Here is a 16606-nt window from a genome sequence, read left to right as displayed (position 1 = left end):
ACAATCATCGAATTTGAACATGGCAGATATCCTCACCCAACTCCAAACCTGTCTCGACCAAGTAATCTCCCTCTTCATATCCCCCCTCTCTATCTTGCTAATATTATAGCTCGCCACCCAATTCTACGCCACCCTGGGCTACCTCACCACCTACCACGACAACTCCCCAGCCATCCCTCCCTCCATCCCCGACGCCGCTCCAGCTCTAGCACAAATCCCCAAGAACTCATCCGCTCCTCCAGTACCCGCGGGAGCCCCTGTTCCCTCCCAGTCATCGCCGCCGCCGACGCAGACACCGGGACAGCAACCATCGGCCCCAGGAGCACCTCCAGGAGGATCAGGAGAAGGCGATCCGAACATCCCACCCGCGCCGGACTCGCCGCGCACATTCGCCAGTCGACAGCGGGAGTTGGCGCGCGATCTGATCATCAAGGAGCAGCAGATTGAGTATCTGATCTCGGTGTTACCCGGGATTGATTCGAGTGAGGCGGAGCAGGGACGACGGATTGCAGAGCTGGAGAAGGAATTGAGAGGCGTGGAGCAGGAGAGGGAACACAAGATGAATGAGTTGGGTCGGTTGAGGAAGCGATTGGAGGCTGTGTTGGGTGCTGTTGAGACGGGTATTTATGGCGATCGGTGATGGTTGTCTACTTTCTACTTTTTACTTTCTACCTTCTGGTGATATCTGTGGTATTGATGAATGATGAACTCCGGACTTGCGTCCATATCCTATCTAGATCTCTCGTGCATGCTTCTCCTATCGTATATGGCCCTCAGTATCAGAGATGAGATGAGACAAGAGCAAGAACGCCAATAAGCCATGGGGGGGTATCAATCGGTCCGTCTTGTAGACCAAGAAAAATGGGCAAGAAAGACAAAAAAACAAAAAGAAAAGGAAAGAAAGAAAGCAAAAAAAGGCCAGACTACTTGAACAGGCTGCGGTATTCCCTCATCCGTTGCTCCTGAACCTCTCTCTTATCCAGCTTCCCCCGATTCAAGCTCATATCCGCCAACTGCTGCTTCTTCTTGGCCAGCTCGAAGATCTTCTCCTCGATGCTGCCGCGCATGATAAACTGCACCGTCGTCACCTGGCGCGTCTGTCCAATGCGGTGTACCCGGTCGACTGCCTGCGCCACCGCGGCCGGATTATACTGAGGCTCCATGATGTACACCTTGGACGCCGCCGTCAAATTGAGGCCCACTCCACCGGCACCGATCGTCGCGAGGAGCACTGTGATGGAGTCGTCTTCGTGGAACTCGTGCAGCGCCTTGCCGCGCGCCGCCAGGCTCATTGTGCCATCCAGCCGGGTATACCCCGTGATGCTGTTGTCACGCAGCGCGATCTCGATCAAATCCAGGTGCGACGTCCAGGCGGAGAATACCACGCTCTTGAGAGGCCGTTTACCGTCCAGATGCTTACTCTCCTCCGCCGTCTCCAGCAGATGCCCAACGAGTGCCCGCGTCTTGGTATGGGGCCCTTCGTACTCCCCTAGCGTTTTGGCTTGTTTTCGGCTTTGCTTGGCCTGCGCCTGGTCCATAGTATAATCCTGCAGGCCCCCGACCGTTATCGTGGAATAGGAAACCGGGATCCATCCGTCACAGACCGGGCATTTGATATCATGTGATGACGGCCCGGTTTGCGCATCAAAAGCCTGTTTCCAGCCGGAGAAGCATTCGGGGCAAAGGACATCGAAGCAGGGCAGCACGATTGCCATCGGCGTTTGTCGATCGACCGCGCCCGAGTCGGCATTAGGCTCCTCCAGGCGTTTGTTGCATACGGCACACGCATCCGCTGACGACTCCTGCATCAAGACGAACATCTCATACGCCTTCTTGTCGGATACCCCCGCCGCATCGCTTCTTCCCTCCTCGAGGTCAATGGCGTCGTGCACACTTAAGCCTTTGATCCTCTGCCGATCGTCCGCATCCAGAAGCTCCTTACCATGCGCGCTTATCTGGCGCAGGATCATCATGGCCTTGAGAATGTGATGGTACATCCGGCCCTTCATCTTGGCTTGGTCTTCCCCGGCAATCACCCTCATCATCACATTGGATTCCTTGCGGAAGAATTCATGCAGCTGGCTTTCTTGCTCGGAGAAGTTCAGAGTCACAATCTTGTCGTGTCGGGGGGGGATGTCAATCTTATCCTTGACTCGGCGAAGGGTGAACGAGTCCACCAGCACCCGTAGGCTCGCCAGAACGGTGGCGTCCCCGGCCTTGAACCGGCTGAGAATGTGTGTTCCAAATCGGCTTCGGTCGTCGTACGGTAAAAGTCCGAGGAACTTGGTCACCGAAAGGAGGTCCTCGAGTCGGTTCTGGATGGGAGTGCCGGTGACGGACCACTTGCGCTGCGAGTTCAGCTTGAAGATCGCCTGCGTTTGGGCTGCCGTTTGCTCCCGGATGGTATGTGCCTCGTCCAGAACGATTCGAAACATGTTCATTTTCGTCAGAGGGCTCACGCCCCGTTTGGCGCCCCGTCCCGACAGCTCACTGAGCACAATGCTATAAGTGGTAATCACCAGGTCGTACTTCGATAGTTCGTCCACGTCGTTCGTTCGCGACGAGCCGTGGAAAACATAGTAGGAGACCGCCCCTTCTTTCAGATGCTCCTTGATCTGCGATACCCAATTGCTGACCGCACTCAAAGGCACCACCAGGAGCGTCGTTCGGGTATTCCGAATTCCTGGGAGGCTTCGAATAAGCTCCGTAGACGGGACCATGGACGCCCATTCATAAGACTCTGCCAGCGAGGATACCACAAGGGACAGGACGCTCAAGGTCTTCCCGAGACCCATTACATCCGCTAGGAGTCCTCCCAGGGTCTGCGGAGGTTCTTCATCCAGTACCATACCACTGATGATCTCGCGGTACCGCTTTTTGCCATTCGCCAGATACTCCATTCTCCAAAGAGAATTATTGTCCTTCTCCACTGGTCCAAACTTGCGGGGCTTCTCCTTTTCCGTCATGAACCACAGACCCTGCTTCTGATGCCGCAGCAGAGGCGTCGACAGGAGAGACGGAGAGTCCATCTCAGGGAGATTATCAGCACTCTGAAGTTGGTCGAACATTTTCATCACCGCATCGTTCACCTCTTCGGCTGTGCGGACTTCGTAGTTCACACCGGATCGGTTCCGAGTAGCGGCCGCCGGTAAGAAAGCGGCTTGGGCGCGTCTTCTTTCGGCGTGCGGGTTGAACACAGGGACGCCTTGTTCCACCGAAAACGGGGTCCCAAGCCAAACGTTATGCTGGCCCAAGTGCTTTCCCACGAGCTCGGCATCTTTCCGGAGGCCGTATAGATTAATGGAGGCTCGGTACAACGCTGAACAAGGTGTCCAGGGCCATTCGTTCGGCAATCGCCGTCGAACATCCAGCCGGGCCGTCAGGTCCACCTTCAAAGCCGACGAGTCGAGAAGGGGGACGATCACGGCGGCAGTCTTTGCATCAACAGCCCCGAATATCTTCCCGTTGGGGTCGGAGACATCAATCCGGTTGTTTACCTGACTCGCCTGGCGGTGCACCCCCAATCGAATTGACGGCCAATCGTGCGCGGAATCGCCGAAGACAGTCTGGGCAATCGGCTTGGGGACTAAGGCAGCTTGGACCATTGCATTCTCTATCTTGCCATAGCATACTCTTTGAATGCTGAGGTTGTTCGACCCGGTCACTTGTAAGTCGTCATCATCGTTGGTCGCGGTCGAGGCATCTGGAACATTCTTTAGCACACAAGTAGCTTTTCAGCGCACCGGTTGCTGCCGTCGGTCTGCTTACCAAGAGTCAAGTCGACCACATCCGGAGTAACTGGCATCGACGCATCTGGTTTCGATCGATCTTCCTTCATCCATTCGCCCAACTCGCTATCCCCTGCGGCCGCAAAATTCCCTTTCTGTCCGAACCCAGCCTTCCCGCCATTATCCGTCTTGAGCTTCTTATAAGGCAGGTTCGCTCGTCTCTCCACACCATACATATCTTCGATTAGACTGCCGTGGCGGACATCGGCTTCGCTTTCAAGCTGGTCGGAATTTCGCTTGCTGTCACTGCTATCATCGACTCGTGCACTGGTAAATTCCACATCCACTCCAGGGTCTGTTCGGATCGATCGTTGCGGAGATGAGGCAGTACTATCCCCGCTTTGCGATTCAGTCGACTGCAGCTGGAATCGTGACTTCGGAATCTCCTTGACGGAAGTTTGCCGACGGCGCTGGGGACTGAGAAAACGGTGCACCGCAGAGGCTGTGCCTGCGGGTGTCGCAGCGGGAGAGGGACTGGGCGACAAATTGCTAGAATCTTGCCGGTCTATGGTGTCGATCAGTGAGTCTGTCGCATCCAAGAACATTGGGTCTTCGGGAGGAGAGGGGCAGTGCCTGGATGAGGGGCGAAAGGGAAACAGTTCATCATGGGGTCCCAGGATCGTATCACTGTCCAAATGGGGCGAGTAATCAGAATTTTCCGAGTCGTTACCATTATTCTGAAGCTGTTTCTTGTAGGCCCTGGGGTCCAGGAGCATGGCAGCATGGGACGCCATCCTGCATGCAGGTATCCGAGACGGGAAATGCAGGTGAGAACGTAGGTCGGCGATATCGAGGGGGGTCAAAATCCGAGGACATAAATATCCGTAGTCAAGGAATGAGAAGGGGTAGAGGGTCCTGAGAGGAGTCGATGGAAGGAATGGTGCAGGTTTCGAGGTATCGACTGTCGTCGGTGTGAGAGAGGGCCGAGGGGGAGGGGGCAGAAGTGTGAACCAAAAGTGAGCGAGAAGAGTGTCGTCAACGCCCTTCCATCGCGTGCTCCACACGCAAATGGTCGGCACTGTCGACGAAGGAGCATACGATAGAGGAAGAGGGGAGAAGAGGGGAGAGAATGATGGCGATGAAGAAGGAAAGGGAATGGCTTATGTCTCGCCGATGCTGGTATCGCGTGCCAAGCCCCCGATAAGACCGCTTATCAAAGCAATGTAGGACCTACTTGGACATCAAAGTTATGAGCTCTCTATAAATATGACTATTTGCAGCAGTACAGCAGTACAAGTAGTAGTCTCTATTTGCATGCCAGTCCCCCACTGAGGTCCATGTAATTATTAGGAGGGAACCCGGCAACAAGTCTATATACAACATAGGATGGGAATTTCCCAAAAAGGCCGCAACCATACATCCAGATCTCTCAGACCAGTGGCCATAACACGCTAAAGTAGAAGAGTAAAGGTCATAACAACGGCTCAGGTCAAAAGAGAAGGAGGAGGCGTAGATGAAGTGAACAAGAGGGATCTGGGTGAGACAAACTGCAACAGATGGCAGCTTAGCACCAGGTGAAAACAGGGTTTTTGCTCTTGACAGCCTCTAGTCGCTCCACAATAACTTTGCGCTGGTTTCCTTCCATTCCCTCGGCGGCGGCGTATCCTAAATCTCCTTCCAGATCATCGCTACTCCAAATCAGATGCGCTTGGCCGCGCCCACTAGACACGGAACTCTGCTTTTGATGCCTTGTTCCCTGTCGAGGGGGGAGTGTAGCCCAGCTTTGGTCCAGGCCCATTCCACTGCTAATCTCATCGATACTCTGCCGACTGAAGTCATAATCGTTCAACGTCGCAGGGCTGCCATTCTGAGCCCTTGGCCCGCCAAAGTCCCGAGAGCTACGGCCACGAGAAAGTTCGAATCGGTTGGGGTTAGGCAGCTCGTTCGGGGGCGAACCTAGACCGAGGAGGTCATGCTCCGGCGCCGATACCAGTGACATGGCAGCGCCAATGTCCATTTCCTCATTGTCAGGGTCGTAATTATCGTAACGCTCATAATTCCGGACCTTGCGTCTCTGGGCTTCGGTGGATGGCCCGCGAAGGGGGATGGCAACCGGGACGTCCACCAAATCATCCCAGACACACACTCGAGTTCTCCTCGTAAGTTCGAGGGGACCGTGATCCGGATGCTTCAATGTCTCGACCACATTCCATGCTTGGCCCTTCATGACGGCGATCTGCCGTGCAAACATGCTCTCCTTGAAGTCGTCGTCTTGGGAGAAAACACGACGAAGGGCCATCTGCGTACCACTCCACCAGGCTGTCGACGTGAGAAGGGGTAAGAAATGGTCTCTCGTTTTTTGCGAAAACGGCTGTCCGATCAGCGACACGGGAAGAAACAGCCATCCGAAGGGGAAACTTCGCCACTGGGGAAAGGTTAGTGGAAGAATTCACTCAGGCATCATCTGAGGAAGCAGACTTACGGCGTCGGGGTGTTTCCATGGCCATGACAAGCTATTATCAATCGCTCCAATCTGGATTGACGCCTGGGGTTCCTGTGTGTTCAGCGGGGTTCCGGTACGACTGACCGCCATCATTGCCTCCTGTCTCCGGTACGGGTAAGAAGCAGTGGCTGCGCGGTCGGAGTTGACTGACACAGGGCGAGCAGGAGGAAGGTGCTCGTCGTCCTCGTCATCCTTCTGGACTCCACTAGGTTTCGGCGGATCCGCGACTATTGACACCTCCTCTGTCTTCCAATCGATCTTGATCATCCAGTTATCCAAGCCGCGGTCGGTGTTCCGCATAATATAATCCAGAATAACCAGCTTTTCCAGCTCCTCTCTTAATGACTGCTTCAGGTTCTCTGTCCAATAGAATCGTCGCTCCCGGCTCTCTTCCCGCGGTGAAGGGGTGCGTACATATCCGTTTTCGTAGTCGTCCTCATCCTCATCGTCCGAGTGAATCCCAGAAGGACGACAGGCTTCGTTCCAGGGCCGCTTCTTACGCTTTGGGGCATCTTCAGCGCGAAAACCGGAGCTGGTCTGATCGGGCCAGGGATGATCTCGCAGAAATAAATTGGCATCCTTGTAGCCCTTCAAAAACACCTGGAAACTTCCCGCCTTGTGCGGCAGAGGCTTCTTGCCCATCCACGCTTTCCGCCGGTCCCAGAAGTCGTAATAGAATGATTTCGAAGACAAATACACGATGTCGGTGTACGGAACCAGATTTGTCCGCAAACGAGAGTCGAGGACGTATGCAGCCGCTTCCGAGACATAGGACAGATTAGGGATCAAGCAAGCGCGTCCGAAGAAGCAAGGGAAGAGGTTCCGGTGAATCCACTTGGTCCACTTGGGGTTGCGGGATGCGTACGGCTCTTCGTCTTTGGGCTTAAAAACACCCACCACCTTCCCTTCCGTGTTGCGCGCAAAGTAACTGCCGGAGCTGCCTTGCGAGATCATCCGGGGATGGACCCCCATCTCTATGGCCACGCGGACCCCTTCCACCACTTCCTCGAACTCCTCTCGAGCCCTCCGCGCTGCCCCTTCCACTTCGTCCGATTCGAGTGTCTCGGCGGCGATCGGTCGAACGCCGTCGGGGGGCTGAAAGACGGAGTGATAGATCTCCAACTTTTCCTCCTCAAGCGTTTTCCCCTTGACCTTTTTGATTTTGAATTTGGAGGCGATCTCCTCGGCCCACCGCTCCAGGCGCGCATTAATGGCCTTGATGTCGACCCCGGAATTCCTCCGGGTCCGTCGGTGGTAGTGTCCACTCAATCGCCGTCGATTTTCGGGTGGCGAGGCGAGGTTGGGAACCTGCATGCGCCCTCGGGATGAGATGGGTGCATATCTGGGGGCGGATTGGGATATCGTGTCGGGACGTTGGTGTAGGTCATCATCGTCCGAATAGTCGTACACGTCGTTAGCTCTGTCTTCTTCTTCCTGGGCCAGGCGGGCGTAACCCGACGTTGCCGGTCGGCTTTTAGGCATGGTGAGCTCTGGGAACTATTGAAAGGATGGAGAGGCAAATACAGCACGGTCTCATCTAAAGGGGGGGGAGGAAGCGAAGGGAACGAAGACACAATTAAAGGGATTTGAAAGGAAGGAAAGAAAAGAAAAGAAAAAAAAAATACAAAAGGGCTGAAAAAGGGAGGAGAATAACGATTAAAGAAAGGTAACACAAAGCTTCAAGGCATTACTGAGAACCGGCCAAAGTGAACTGCAGAGAAGCCAGAAAGTCCGAGAGACAAGCCGAGTGGCTGATACCGTACCGTACCGTGGAGATCTTTCTCGATCCGTGATTTCCGGGGAGTCTGTCCGTACGGGACGGTAACTGAAGTATCTAGCGCCATCGCGGCGTCCTGTGTGGCTCCACCAGAGCTTAACAACGCCCCCTGAATGATGCACCCGATAATGTGATATGGTTTCTCGATGAACATGAGCCTCGTTCGTATCCAGGATGTTACCGGTAGAATTACATCAACTTATGATGGGGTATCCGTGGTAAGACTGAATGTTCTCAGATGTTTCTTTCCCCTCATACTCCTGAGTAGAAGCCGGCCTTTCAATATCAACCTGGGGATTCGACCATAGCCTTGACTCTAGTCTCATGCAGGATGGACTTAATTATTCTCGGATGACAAGCTATAAACATGTTTACCTACGTATGGGAGATTTATCCCCAGGGAGGTTATATACGGGACCATGACGGGGTATCTTGTTTGGGCTCAAGGGACTTGCCAACACTGCGACCAACGTTTAATGGAAGAGATAAAGCCCTTTCTGGGTATCTCTTATGCCTCGGTAGGGGTCTTTGTGCCCAAGGTATGGGGTAGACACTGTCACTGAAAGCCATTGTGGTTTTATGAAATCATGGATAGTGCGTGGTTGGTGTCTCCGTTCTCCCTGCCATCGCACAGGGTTGGGAATGGATAGCCCCAAGAAATTCATTAGATATCCCTCCCTGTACTCCCCTTCTAATCAATGGAAAATCCCCTAACCAGTGATTGTCAAGGCGTTCTTGGGTTTATTCCGGAGAAATGCTGCCATCTCCGTAGGTATCACCGTTAACTTACTTCGGCTCGCCTAAATTTGGTTACTCAGCATGTCCTGACACCGTAGTTACCGAAGATCGAGTAGTTAGTAGTGACTCTACTTAGGGTTAATATATTGATCTAATGGTACATGAAATACTGTAGAATAATTTCCGGCAATACGTAGTGAGCAGCTTCAGGTCTTAATGCCTAGTGCACTCAGTGAAATGAACCAGCCATACCGTAATCAATAGCCTGACGCGCGATAACACAACCCGATAATCAATCTATCCGGTCCATCTCCATCTCGACCCCTGCGTGTCCCAGGGCTTTGCTTTGCTTCCATCTGCAACTCCTGTCCTGCTCACTTCTCACTTTCAAACCTTCTCCATTCTAGGTACATATTTCTTTCGAACGGCGGCGATTTTGATTTATTGTTAATTCCTCCCACTACCTCTCATTCCTTCCCCATATTCCTTGTCTGTTTCTCGGGTAAAAGTGGTCGTTCAGATCTTTCACTCTTTATCCTCCATGATCTGAACATCGATCGGCACGAAAACCACAAACCAAAGCACAGGAAAATTCATTCGGTCGGATTGGCAATTGCTTATCTGGTTCCAGCGGGTGAGCGAGAACCAGAATTGGAAAACATTCCTTAATCATTCCGCCTTTTTCGACGTGGCTGGTCCTCGAACGGCATTCTTCCCCCGTCGAATACAAACAATCACTAACACGACGTGCATCTGGATTGAGTCGTCTTACTTTCACTTCAGTTCGGTCAACCCCGGCCGGATTTCTAGTTAGTACCCTCATACAGCTTCCACAGTGGCTTCGCTTCTGTTTCGGGCGTCGCCCATCGACCCGGCCCTTCGTCCTCCATCGCCGTCCACTTCGCCGTCGCACGAGCCAAGTTACAACCATTCTTCCTCTTCCGTTGACAGCACCTCTGCTCAGTCGACAACGGACGCGGCCGCGGGTGCGTCGTCGGCATCCTCGCAGTATTCCGCACTCCCCGATTTCGTTTCCCTCGATAAGTCCAATCACAGCCCGAGCAGCAGCAGCAACGGTAACAGTAGTGGTTTCCCCAGTTCTTTAGGACCGTCATTACCGGGACTTTCAGCTTTGGCGTCGGTCGCATCGGCTCCCACCTCCAATCTACGGTATGTACTGTGACGAACCTGTTTTGCGGTACTGGATATCCGAGTTGCGGTGGCTCCAGGAGACGGTAAATTCCATGGATATGGTATATATATATATGTCTGCAGATGCTGTCGCGTCTATATATATACCTACAGACCAACATGCGCCATGGCAAAAATCCACACGGTTCCTGGGGGAAAAGCATCAACTAATCCGTCCTTTCCATACAGAGCCTCGAGCAGCAATGCGCATCCCAACATGGCCAATATGACCTACGCAACCTCCTCGCCCGCTGCGACGACTGGAGGCCAGGGAAATAGCCCGGTAAGTGGCCTATCGTGGGCTTATCTGGCTGTTGCCCAATTTTCCTTGCCTTTCCTATTCCGGCCAATCTGTTATCATGCGGTCTTGGCACCACACTGGCAATCCTTATCGCCCCCGTCAAATCTCTCATCTTATCTACCTCTCTCTCTCCCCTGCTGCTATCATATCTGTCTTTCCCCGGGATATTGACCTCATTATGGCAACAACAATGGCTGACCACAAGCGCCCGCATTTGCAGCCCGTGTGTCAAAATTGTGGCACTTCCACCACCCCTCTATGGCGCCGAGACGAACTCGGCTCAGTTCTCTGCAATGCTTGTGGCTTATTCTTGAAGCTGCACGGGAGACCCCGTCCGATAAGTTTAAAAACCGATGTCATCAAAAGTCGCAATCGCGTCAAGACTGCCGGTCAGGGCCCCAAACGCAAGGTAAGCGATCAGTTCGAAAAAATTTTCCCGGCCCTCATGGTGAGATCCCGGTCGCTGATATACCATGCCTCCGAGTTAGTCCGGGAGTGCGGTCGACGCCAATGGTCTGCCGACTTCGATATCCGAAGCAGGGACTCCTCCCCTGGGGGGATCTCATGGATACCGCCGCGCGTCACGTAAGGCCTCCCCAGGCCATTCGGACCGTTCCACTTCGCCAGTCCCCCGAACAGACACTCCGGGTGTCCCGTCCATGCACCAAGCGCACCACCCGACGCCGCATAATTCCAATATCGCGCCGCAGCACATGTTCGACAGTGTGACCCTCGTGGAACATGGGCTGAATACCTCCAACGGTCTTGCTCCCAGTCAAGTGCGTCAGCCGTCTCCCACGTCGAACTCGGCGGTTGAGGATCGTCACCTGGAGACGCCCCAGACATACGAGGGCCTACTCGCGGCGAACACCTCGTTGAAGACCCGCGTGAGCGAGTTGGAGTTCATCAATGAGCTGTTCCGGGGCCGGGTGACGGAACTCGAGCAAAGTAATGCGACGGCACGCCGGTCGGAAATGATTGTTCGGGACTCCGAAGTGCGCCTTCGACGCTCCCTCGACGAGGCCCAGCGGCGGGAAGATGACCTGAAGCGACGCGTCGCAGAGATGGAGCATCAACTCTCGGAAGCCACCAACTCTGCCGAGCCTGTAGCCAAGCGGATAAGACTGTCTGATGTGGTAGAACAACCGGCGGAGTCTCCCACAAAATCGCCCAAGAGCGTTTGACGGTCGGGCTGTTGAATGGGGGTGACCCCGGAAAATGCATCCGCTGAGCTACATTCTCTGATCTTCCTTGGCTTTGTGATACCCTTTACGAGTCCGTCTCTGTTGGCTGGATGTATATCGGATGAACTAATACCTCTCCTGTCGTCAACTTTGTTTTTCGAATCCGTTATTTGCCTGCTATTCATCGACAAAAAATCCTTTCGAGCTATTCTCTTTCCCTTCCGACGTGGGCCGGAGGAGATCACTATGAGACAGCGATCTGCGGAGCCACCAAAAATCTATAAAACAGCGGAGTGTGTTTGTTGAATAATGTGTTCTTATTATCTATTTTACTATTATTCTCATGAATCCGACATGTGTCTTTGTTCTCTCTCGCTTTTTTTAGTCCTTCTAAAAATGAAAAAGAAAAAGAAAAGGAAAAGGAAGGAAAAAGAGAAAAAAGCAGCTCAGGAGTTCTTCTACTGTCTCTATGCTCGGTTTAATCAGATTCGATTCTTCCGTGTTGTTACTACCTGTGTTTTGTATTGCGTGAGATGTTTGATGTCGATCCCCATGATGTCCAACCATTCGTCATATGATAACCCTCCATCTTATCTCTCCTATCAATTTTATCATCCACCAATGATTGTACTTTTAAAAAGCAATTGATTTACCGAGGTTACTACCACTAATTGTCTATCTCTTGATTTCTGGTTCGGAATTAATTATACGGAGAATTTGTTTCGGTCACACGCTGAATATCGTGTCCTTTCGATCGGCAAACAGTATGTATGTACATGGCAAGACACCTCGGTGCCCATATATTTATCTCTGTCTTCGCTGCAGCGAAGAGCTAGATCCAATGATTCATCAATATTAACCCAAGAAGAGTTAAATAAAAGAAAAAAAAAAATAAAAATAAAAATAGAAAAGAAAGTATGACAATGAAAATGAAAAAGAGAGGAGAAAAATGAATGAATGAACCCAGTCTCCCGAGAACGGACCCATCTATCTATATAGTCGTCATATTGCCGTATGTTGCAAGACTGAACGAGAAGGGGGGGTATTATATAATAACAATAAGTGAGTGGGAGTGGTAGGTAGCTTTTGGTTTCTTCAGGACGCATCGATAGAACCCACGAGGTTCAATCAAGCCAGACGATCGTGTTCGCTCTTCCGCAGAACTGCCCCGTGGATTCGCTTCTCGCGCAGAATGCTCCACAGACACACGATGACGCCCGCCACGCCGGAGAAGAAGGTCGTGTAGTAGGCGGCCTGGTAGCAGGCCAGACCGTCGGGACAGTCTCGATCGCCGTCGTCACCGACGACGACGGAGTGACGGTCGTAAATGTTGCCGTAGAGCAAGTTGAAAACGTTCCCGCTCAAGACCGGGGCAAGGGTCATGACGCCCCAGTTTTGAGAAAGACCACCAATACCGAAGGTGTGCGCCACGAGAGAAGGGAAGACACCGAATAGGAAGCCGTATGCGATGCCGGTGAATCCGGATATGACGACTAGTTGGGTCGGGTTGGCGATGGTCGACCCGGCTAGCTGGGTCAGGGTGAACACCACGGCGGAGATGAATAGACACCAGAATCGGGACATGTCTAGTTTTTTTGACCAGTATGTCGGATCCGATGCCTGTGGGATTGGGAACATGAGATGGTTAGGGAGTTTCTACTAAGTTGACTAGGAGAAAAAGACCCCTACCGCTAGAAAGACGGCCGATGAAGTTTCCGAAGGAAAGCACGGACACGTGCATGACTTGTCGTTGTTGGATGAATTTGGAACTGGCGCTGTCATCGTAGTATCTCCAGAGCGCCTTGGTCTGGGGATATGGTTAGAACCTGGGTACACGGTATAGGTATATGTAAAGGGAACCGTCTCACGCTGTTGCCGATGTTACTGCGTATTGATGTTAGCATACCAAGCGCTACAGCCTACGAGGATAATTCAAGGGAACGAACTTGATAGTCATCAGACCGATGCCCGACAGAAGCGCCATGGTCAGGAATAGCTGCCAGAACTCAACTGTGGGGAGCATCGCCAAGCCTCTAATGTCTGGGTGAGGTGAGCCAGGTGAAACATCAGAGAGAGCATCGTCGTCATCATCGTCCGCGTCGTGTTTGGCAGGAGAATCCCGAGAGCTTCTCGGGGTGGCTTTCGACACCAATGATGACGTCTCATCAAGGTTGGTTGGTTGGCCAGAATAGGAGTTCGACGCGGCCGATGGTGACCTTCCATGCTCCTGGGAGGATGGGGCTTCAAAGGCAGTAGAGCTCTGCGTACCTGCTAGATCGGACTCGTCGGGGTTGGATCGCAGGTCAAAGGACTTGGTCCTGAGCAATCGTCTAGACTCCACCCCTGGCGATCGGCCTCTCGGCATGGGCATATATGGGTCGCTAGGAGGTCGGATCTTGATGAACGGAATGGACACGAGATTCAAAATGCAGGTTCCTATTGCCAGCAAAAGGAGGAAACGCCCGGTATCATCCTTGAAGATGACGGCCGAGATGGTTGACCAGAAAAAAGCGCTGAGACCGAAAGCGGCCAGTGGAAACGCCGTTGCTGTTCCTCGATGCGTTGGGAAGTTCGACGCCGCTGGAATTATTCATAAATCGCATTAGCTCTACAATGGATGAACGATGATCCCACGACAGCGGATTTACCTGTCTTGATTGAAGCCGAGAACGCAGAGGAGCTTCCGAAGCCCGTGAGGAACGAGAAAAAGGACAACAGGGCCACCCCCAAAGACCCTTGTCCATGCATGTAGGCTATATTGAAGACACCAGATCAACACAAATGATCTGCTTCTCCAAGATCACTCTGACGAACCTGAATAGATCGGATAGTACCCTACCCCGAGGGCTATCGCCCCTATGAACGTAGTCAATCGTGGGCCCTTGGCATCCGTCAACAATCCCAGAGGAATGCCCGATGCATACATGCCCAGATTACCGGCTGCGCCCTGGAAAAGGTGAACATCGACGTCGCATAGGGTTTGCCGCGGGAAAGCAAGATAGATAGTTGGCTTACTATAAAGTTCACTTCGGTGGAGGTGATCCTCAAGCGGTGGCCGAATTGAGGCGCCCATGCTGAATACGCATACTGTCGCGGATAATAATTAGCACATATATTGGCAGACGATGGTCTCAGGCCAGGGAATCAGTCGCACGTTGGTACCACAGGCAAGAGCTATTAGGGTGCCCGCCAGGACGGAAACCATCCGCTTGGCCGTGCTGATATCCCCCATCGTAATCCGTCCCGGTGCTGATGCACCGACTGAACACCAGAATGATTGTTTTACATGAACCACGCGGAGGAGCGTTGACGATGGAGAGGGAGAGGGAGAGGGAGATACGGAGTACGTCCAATATATTTCTCTGTCTCCGACGGCAATTCGGCGAATGGCGTGGATCGACGTTATCGAGTCACACAGGCCCAGACAGCCGGAAATGTAGGGAGGAGAACAATCATAAAAACTGAAATGGAACAATAAAAGGGAGAGGAAGAAAGTTGGATTGGAACGAGCGACTAGAAAGGACCGTCGGAGTGAGAGAGGGGCCAGATAAGTAGCACGCGAGAGGTTGCGAAGGACGTGGCCCAGCACTCGTAATTGTACCTGGGACTTGCAGAGTGACAGGGCCTACGGAATGACAGTAAGTACCGTGTACCTGAGCCACTCCCGTCCTCGGCCTCCTTCTGGATCCAGCTTAGCGTCTCCCCCAGGGCTTGGCACCGGCCTTCCTGATTCAGCCAAGGCAATCTCGTCGTCATCTTGAGGGGGTCAGCTGGCTTCCAGGGACTCTATTCCTTGGCCTGCCTCGGCGTCTAGTCTAGGCGTTGTTGAGGCACGCGAGCGGTTGTGCCATATGGCTACTCCGTATTGCCCGCAGGCTCCACCTCTGGTTTGTTACAGGAAAGTACTCGCAATTGTGCACAGGAGAATCGCAAGAAGTCAAAACATCTCTAGCTCTATCGTTAGTTCCAGCCCGACTTGATCAGTGTGGGAACTCGATTGTAGTGCACTGATTTACAGAAGTGAACAGGGTTCTGCATCTTTCTCTACCAGCTGTGTTTCAGCCTTGTCGTTTCGAGGGCTTGAAAATCCAAGCCAGATAGAATCTACTTACCTAAGAGAAGAACAGTGTAGGTTAGTTCATTAACTTAACTATGGGTCACTTTGCATTTTGGCTTGCAAAACCACATTGATTGGCCTCTGTGGAAGACTGGCTGGGTACGGGGATTGCCCTCGCGACATGTTGCCCGGCCTTTCCATAGCGTTTGCTAGTCCTGTCAGATTGGGGGCCAGCTGTTACAACAATCCTCAGCTTTTGGATCCAGGAGATAGCCTTTACAGATATAACGAGTATTGTCGAAATGTCTAGAGAGCTCATCGTTCATGCACGGACCTACTGTTCATACACAGGGCAAGAATATTTGTGGGGGCGACAACCAGCATTTCTGGCATAACTGCAACTCCCTTTCAGGTGATCTATGCTCTCAGCACTATCGCAGGAGGAAAGAGTCTTCATACTGGAAGACTTATCTCTAGCTCACTAGAGTGGATGGCGCAATTTGTCCACAATTATGTACATTATTCGAGCCAGATGGAATCACGAAGGAGATCGTCTTTGCCTCTAGTCCTTGATAAAGTCCTTGAAGGGCGTACTTTGCACGAAGTTCAAGGGAGATAACCGGTCATTCGTCTCGTTCGTCTGTGCCTCGCTGATTCCACACGCCATTGCCTGTCCACTCCGGGCTGGGTTAATACCTCATCTATGTGGGAGTCCAGCTGATCTCCCATGGCATTGTGGCTTCAGTTGGCCGCCTAAGCCAAGGCTCTGACCAGTTTTGATCTCAAAGATGCCGAAATTTGCTGCTTTACTGTAAATGGGATGATTAAGGTTTCTCTCTGGAATCAGGCGCTGTAGATCATTCTACTCTTGGTTGTTATCAGTGTTGGCTGGACAAAAAGTCGGGTACTTTAGAACACAGGCTTGGAATTATATATAGATGCGAATATGTGGATGTATGGGAATGAATGCAGGTGCTGTGCAACATCATTACAGGTCCTCCTATATCCGCATAGAGTCCCAGTGAGCCAATCAACCAGTGATTCTATAGTAGAAGAGAGTTTATACAAACATTGCATGTCAGTTGTGGAGACACCGTCTGCTTATGTAACTGACATGCAGCACATGA

General features: G+C 52.4%; 5 protein-coding genes across 5 annotated transcripts; 2 read left to right on the top strand and 3 right to left on the bottom strand.

The window, feature by feature from the left end:
• Positions 1-19: 19 nt before the first annotated feature.
• Positions 20-640, top strand: SRB7 (med21 domain-containing protein; the record flags this gene model as incomplete). The annotated part of the gene is made up of 2 exons (XM_033572965.1): positions 20-61; positions 110-640. The coding sequence occupies 2 exons, from the start codon at positions 20-22 to the stop codon at positions 638-640; spliced, it is 573 nt and encodes a 190-aa protein (XP_033423517.1).
• Positions 641-923: 283 nt separating this feature from the next.
• On the bottom strand, positions 924-4522 carry ATNIH1004_008354 (uncharacterized protein; the record flags this gene model as incomplete). Its single annotated transcript, XM_033572964.1, has 2 exons — positions 924-3703; positions 3769-4522. 2 exons carry the CDS (start codon positions 4520-4522, stop codon positions 924-926), a joined length of 3534 nt encoding a protein of 1177 aa, XP_033423516.1.
• Positions 4523-5292: 770 nt separating this feature from the next.
• LSB6 (1-phosphatidylinositol 4-kinase LSB6) lies at positions 5293-7713 on the bottom strand (the record flags this gene model as incomplete). Its single annotated transcript, XM_033572963.1, has 2 exons — positions 5293-6153; positions 6211-7713. The coding sequence occupies 2 exons, from the start codon at positions 7711-7713 to the stop codon at positions 5293-5295; spliced, it is 2364 nt and encodes a 787-aa protein (XP_033423515.1).
• A 714-nt stretch (positions 7714-8427) lies between these two features.
• ATNIH1004_008352 (putative GATA transcription factor (AreB)) lies at positions 8428-11422 on the top strand (the record flags this gene model as incomplete). Its single annotated transcript, XM_033572962.1, has 6 exons — positions 8428-8547; positions 9378-9528; positions 9583-9916; positions 10127-10220; positions 10444-10647; positions 10727-11422. The coding sequence occupies 6 exons, from the start codon at positions 8428-8430 to the stop codon at positions 11420-11422; spliced, it is 1599 nt and encodes a 532-aa protein (XP_033423514.1).
• Positions 11423-12550: 1128 nt separating this feature from the next.
• ATNIH1004_008351 (putative MFS transporter) lies at positions 12551-14654 on the bottom strand (the record flags this gene model as incomplete). The annotated part of the gene is made up of 8 exons (XM_033572961.1): positions 12551-13008; positions 13112-13229; positions 13291-13306; positions 13369-14002; positions 14071-14175; positions 14237-14369; positions 14438-14509; positions 14577-14654. The coding sequence occupies 8 exons, from the start codon at positions 14652-14654 to the stop codon at positions 12551-12553; spliced, it is 1614 nt and encodes a 537-aa protein (XP_033423513.1).
• Between the last annotated feature and the right edge of the window lie 1952 nt (positions 14655-16606).

Source organism: Aspergillus tanneri (genome assembly GCF_003426965.1).
Source record: "Aspergillus tanneri strain NIH1004 chromosome Unknown AapTan_6_pilon_pilon_pilon, whole genome shotgun sequence".
NCBI classification, from domain to species: Eukaryota; Fungi; Ascomycota; class Eurotiomycetes; order Eurotiales; family Aspergillaceae; genus Aspergillus; species Aspergillus tanneri.
This window is presented reverse-complemented; position numbering and strand designations above follow the sequence as displayed.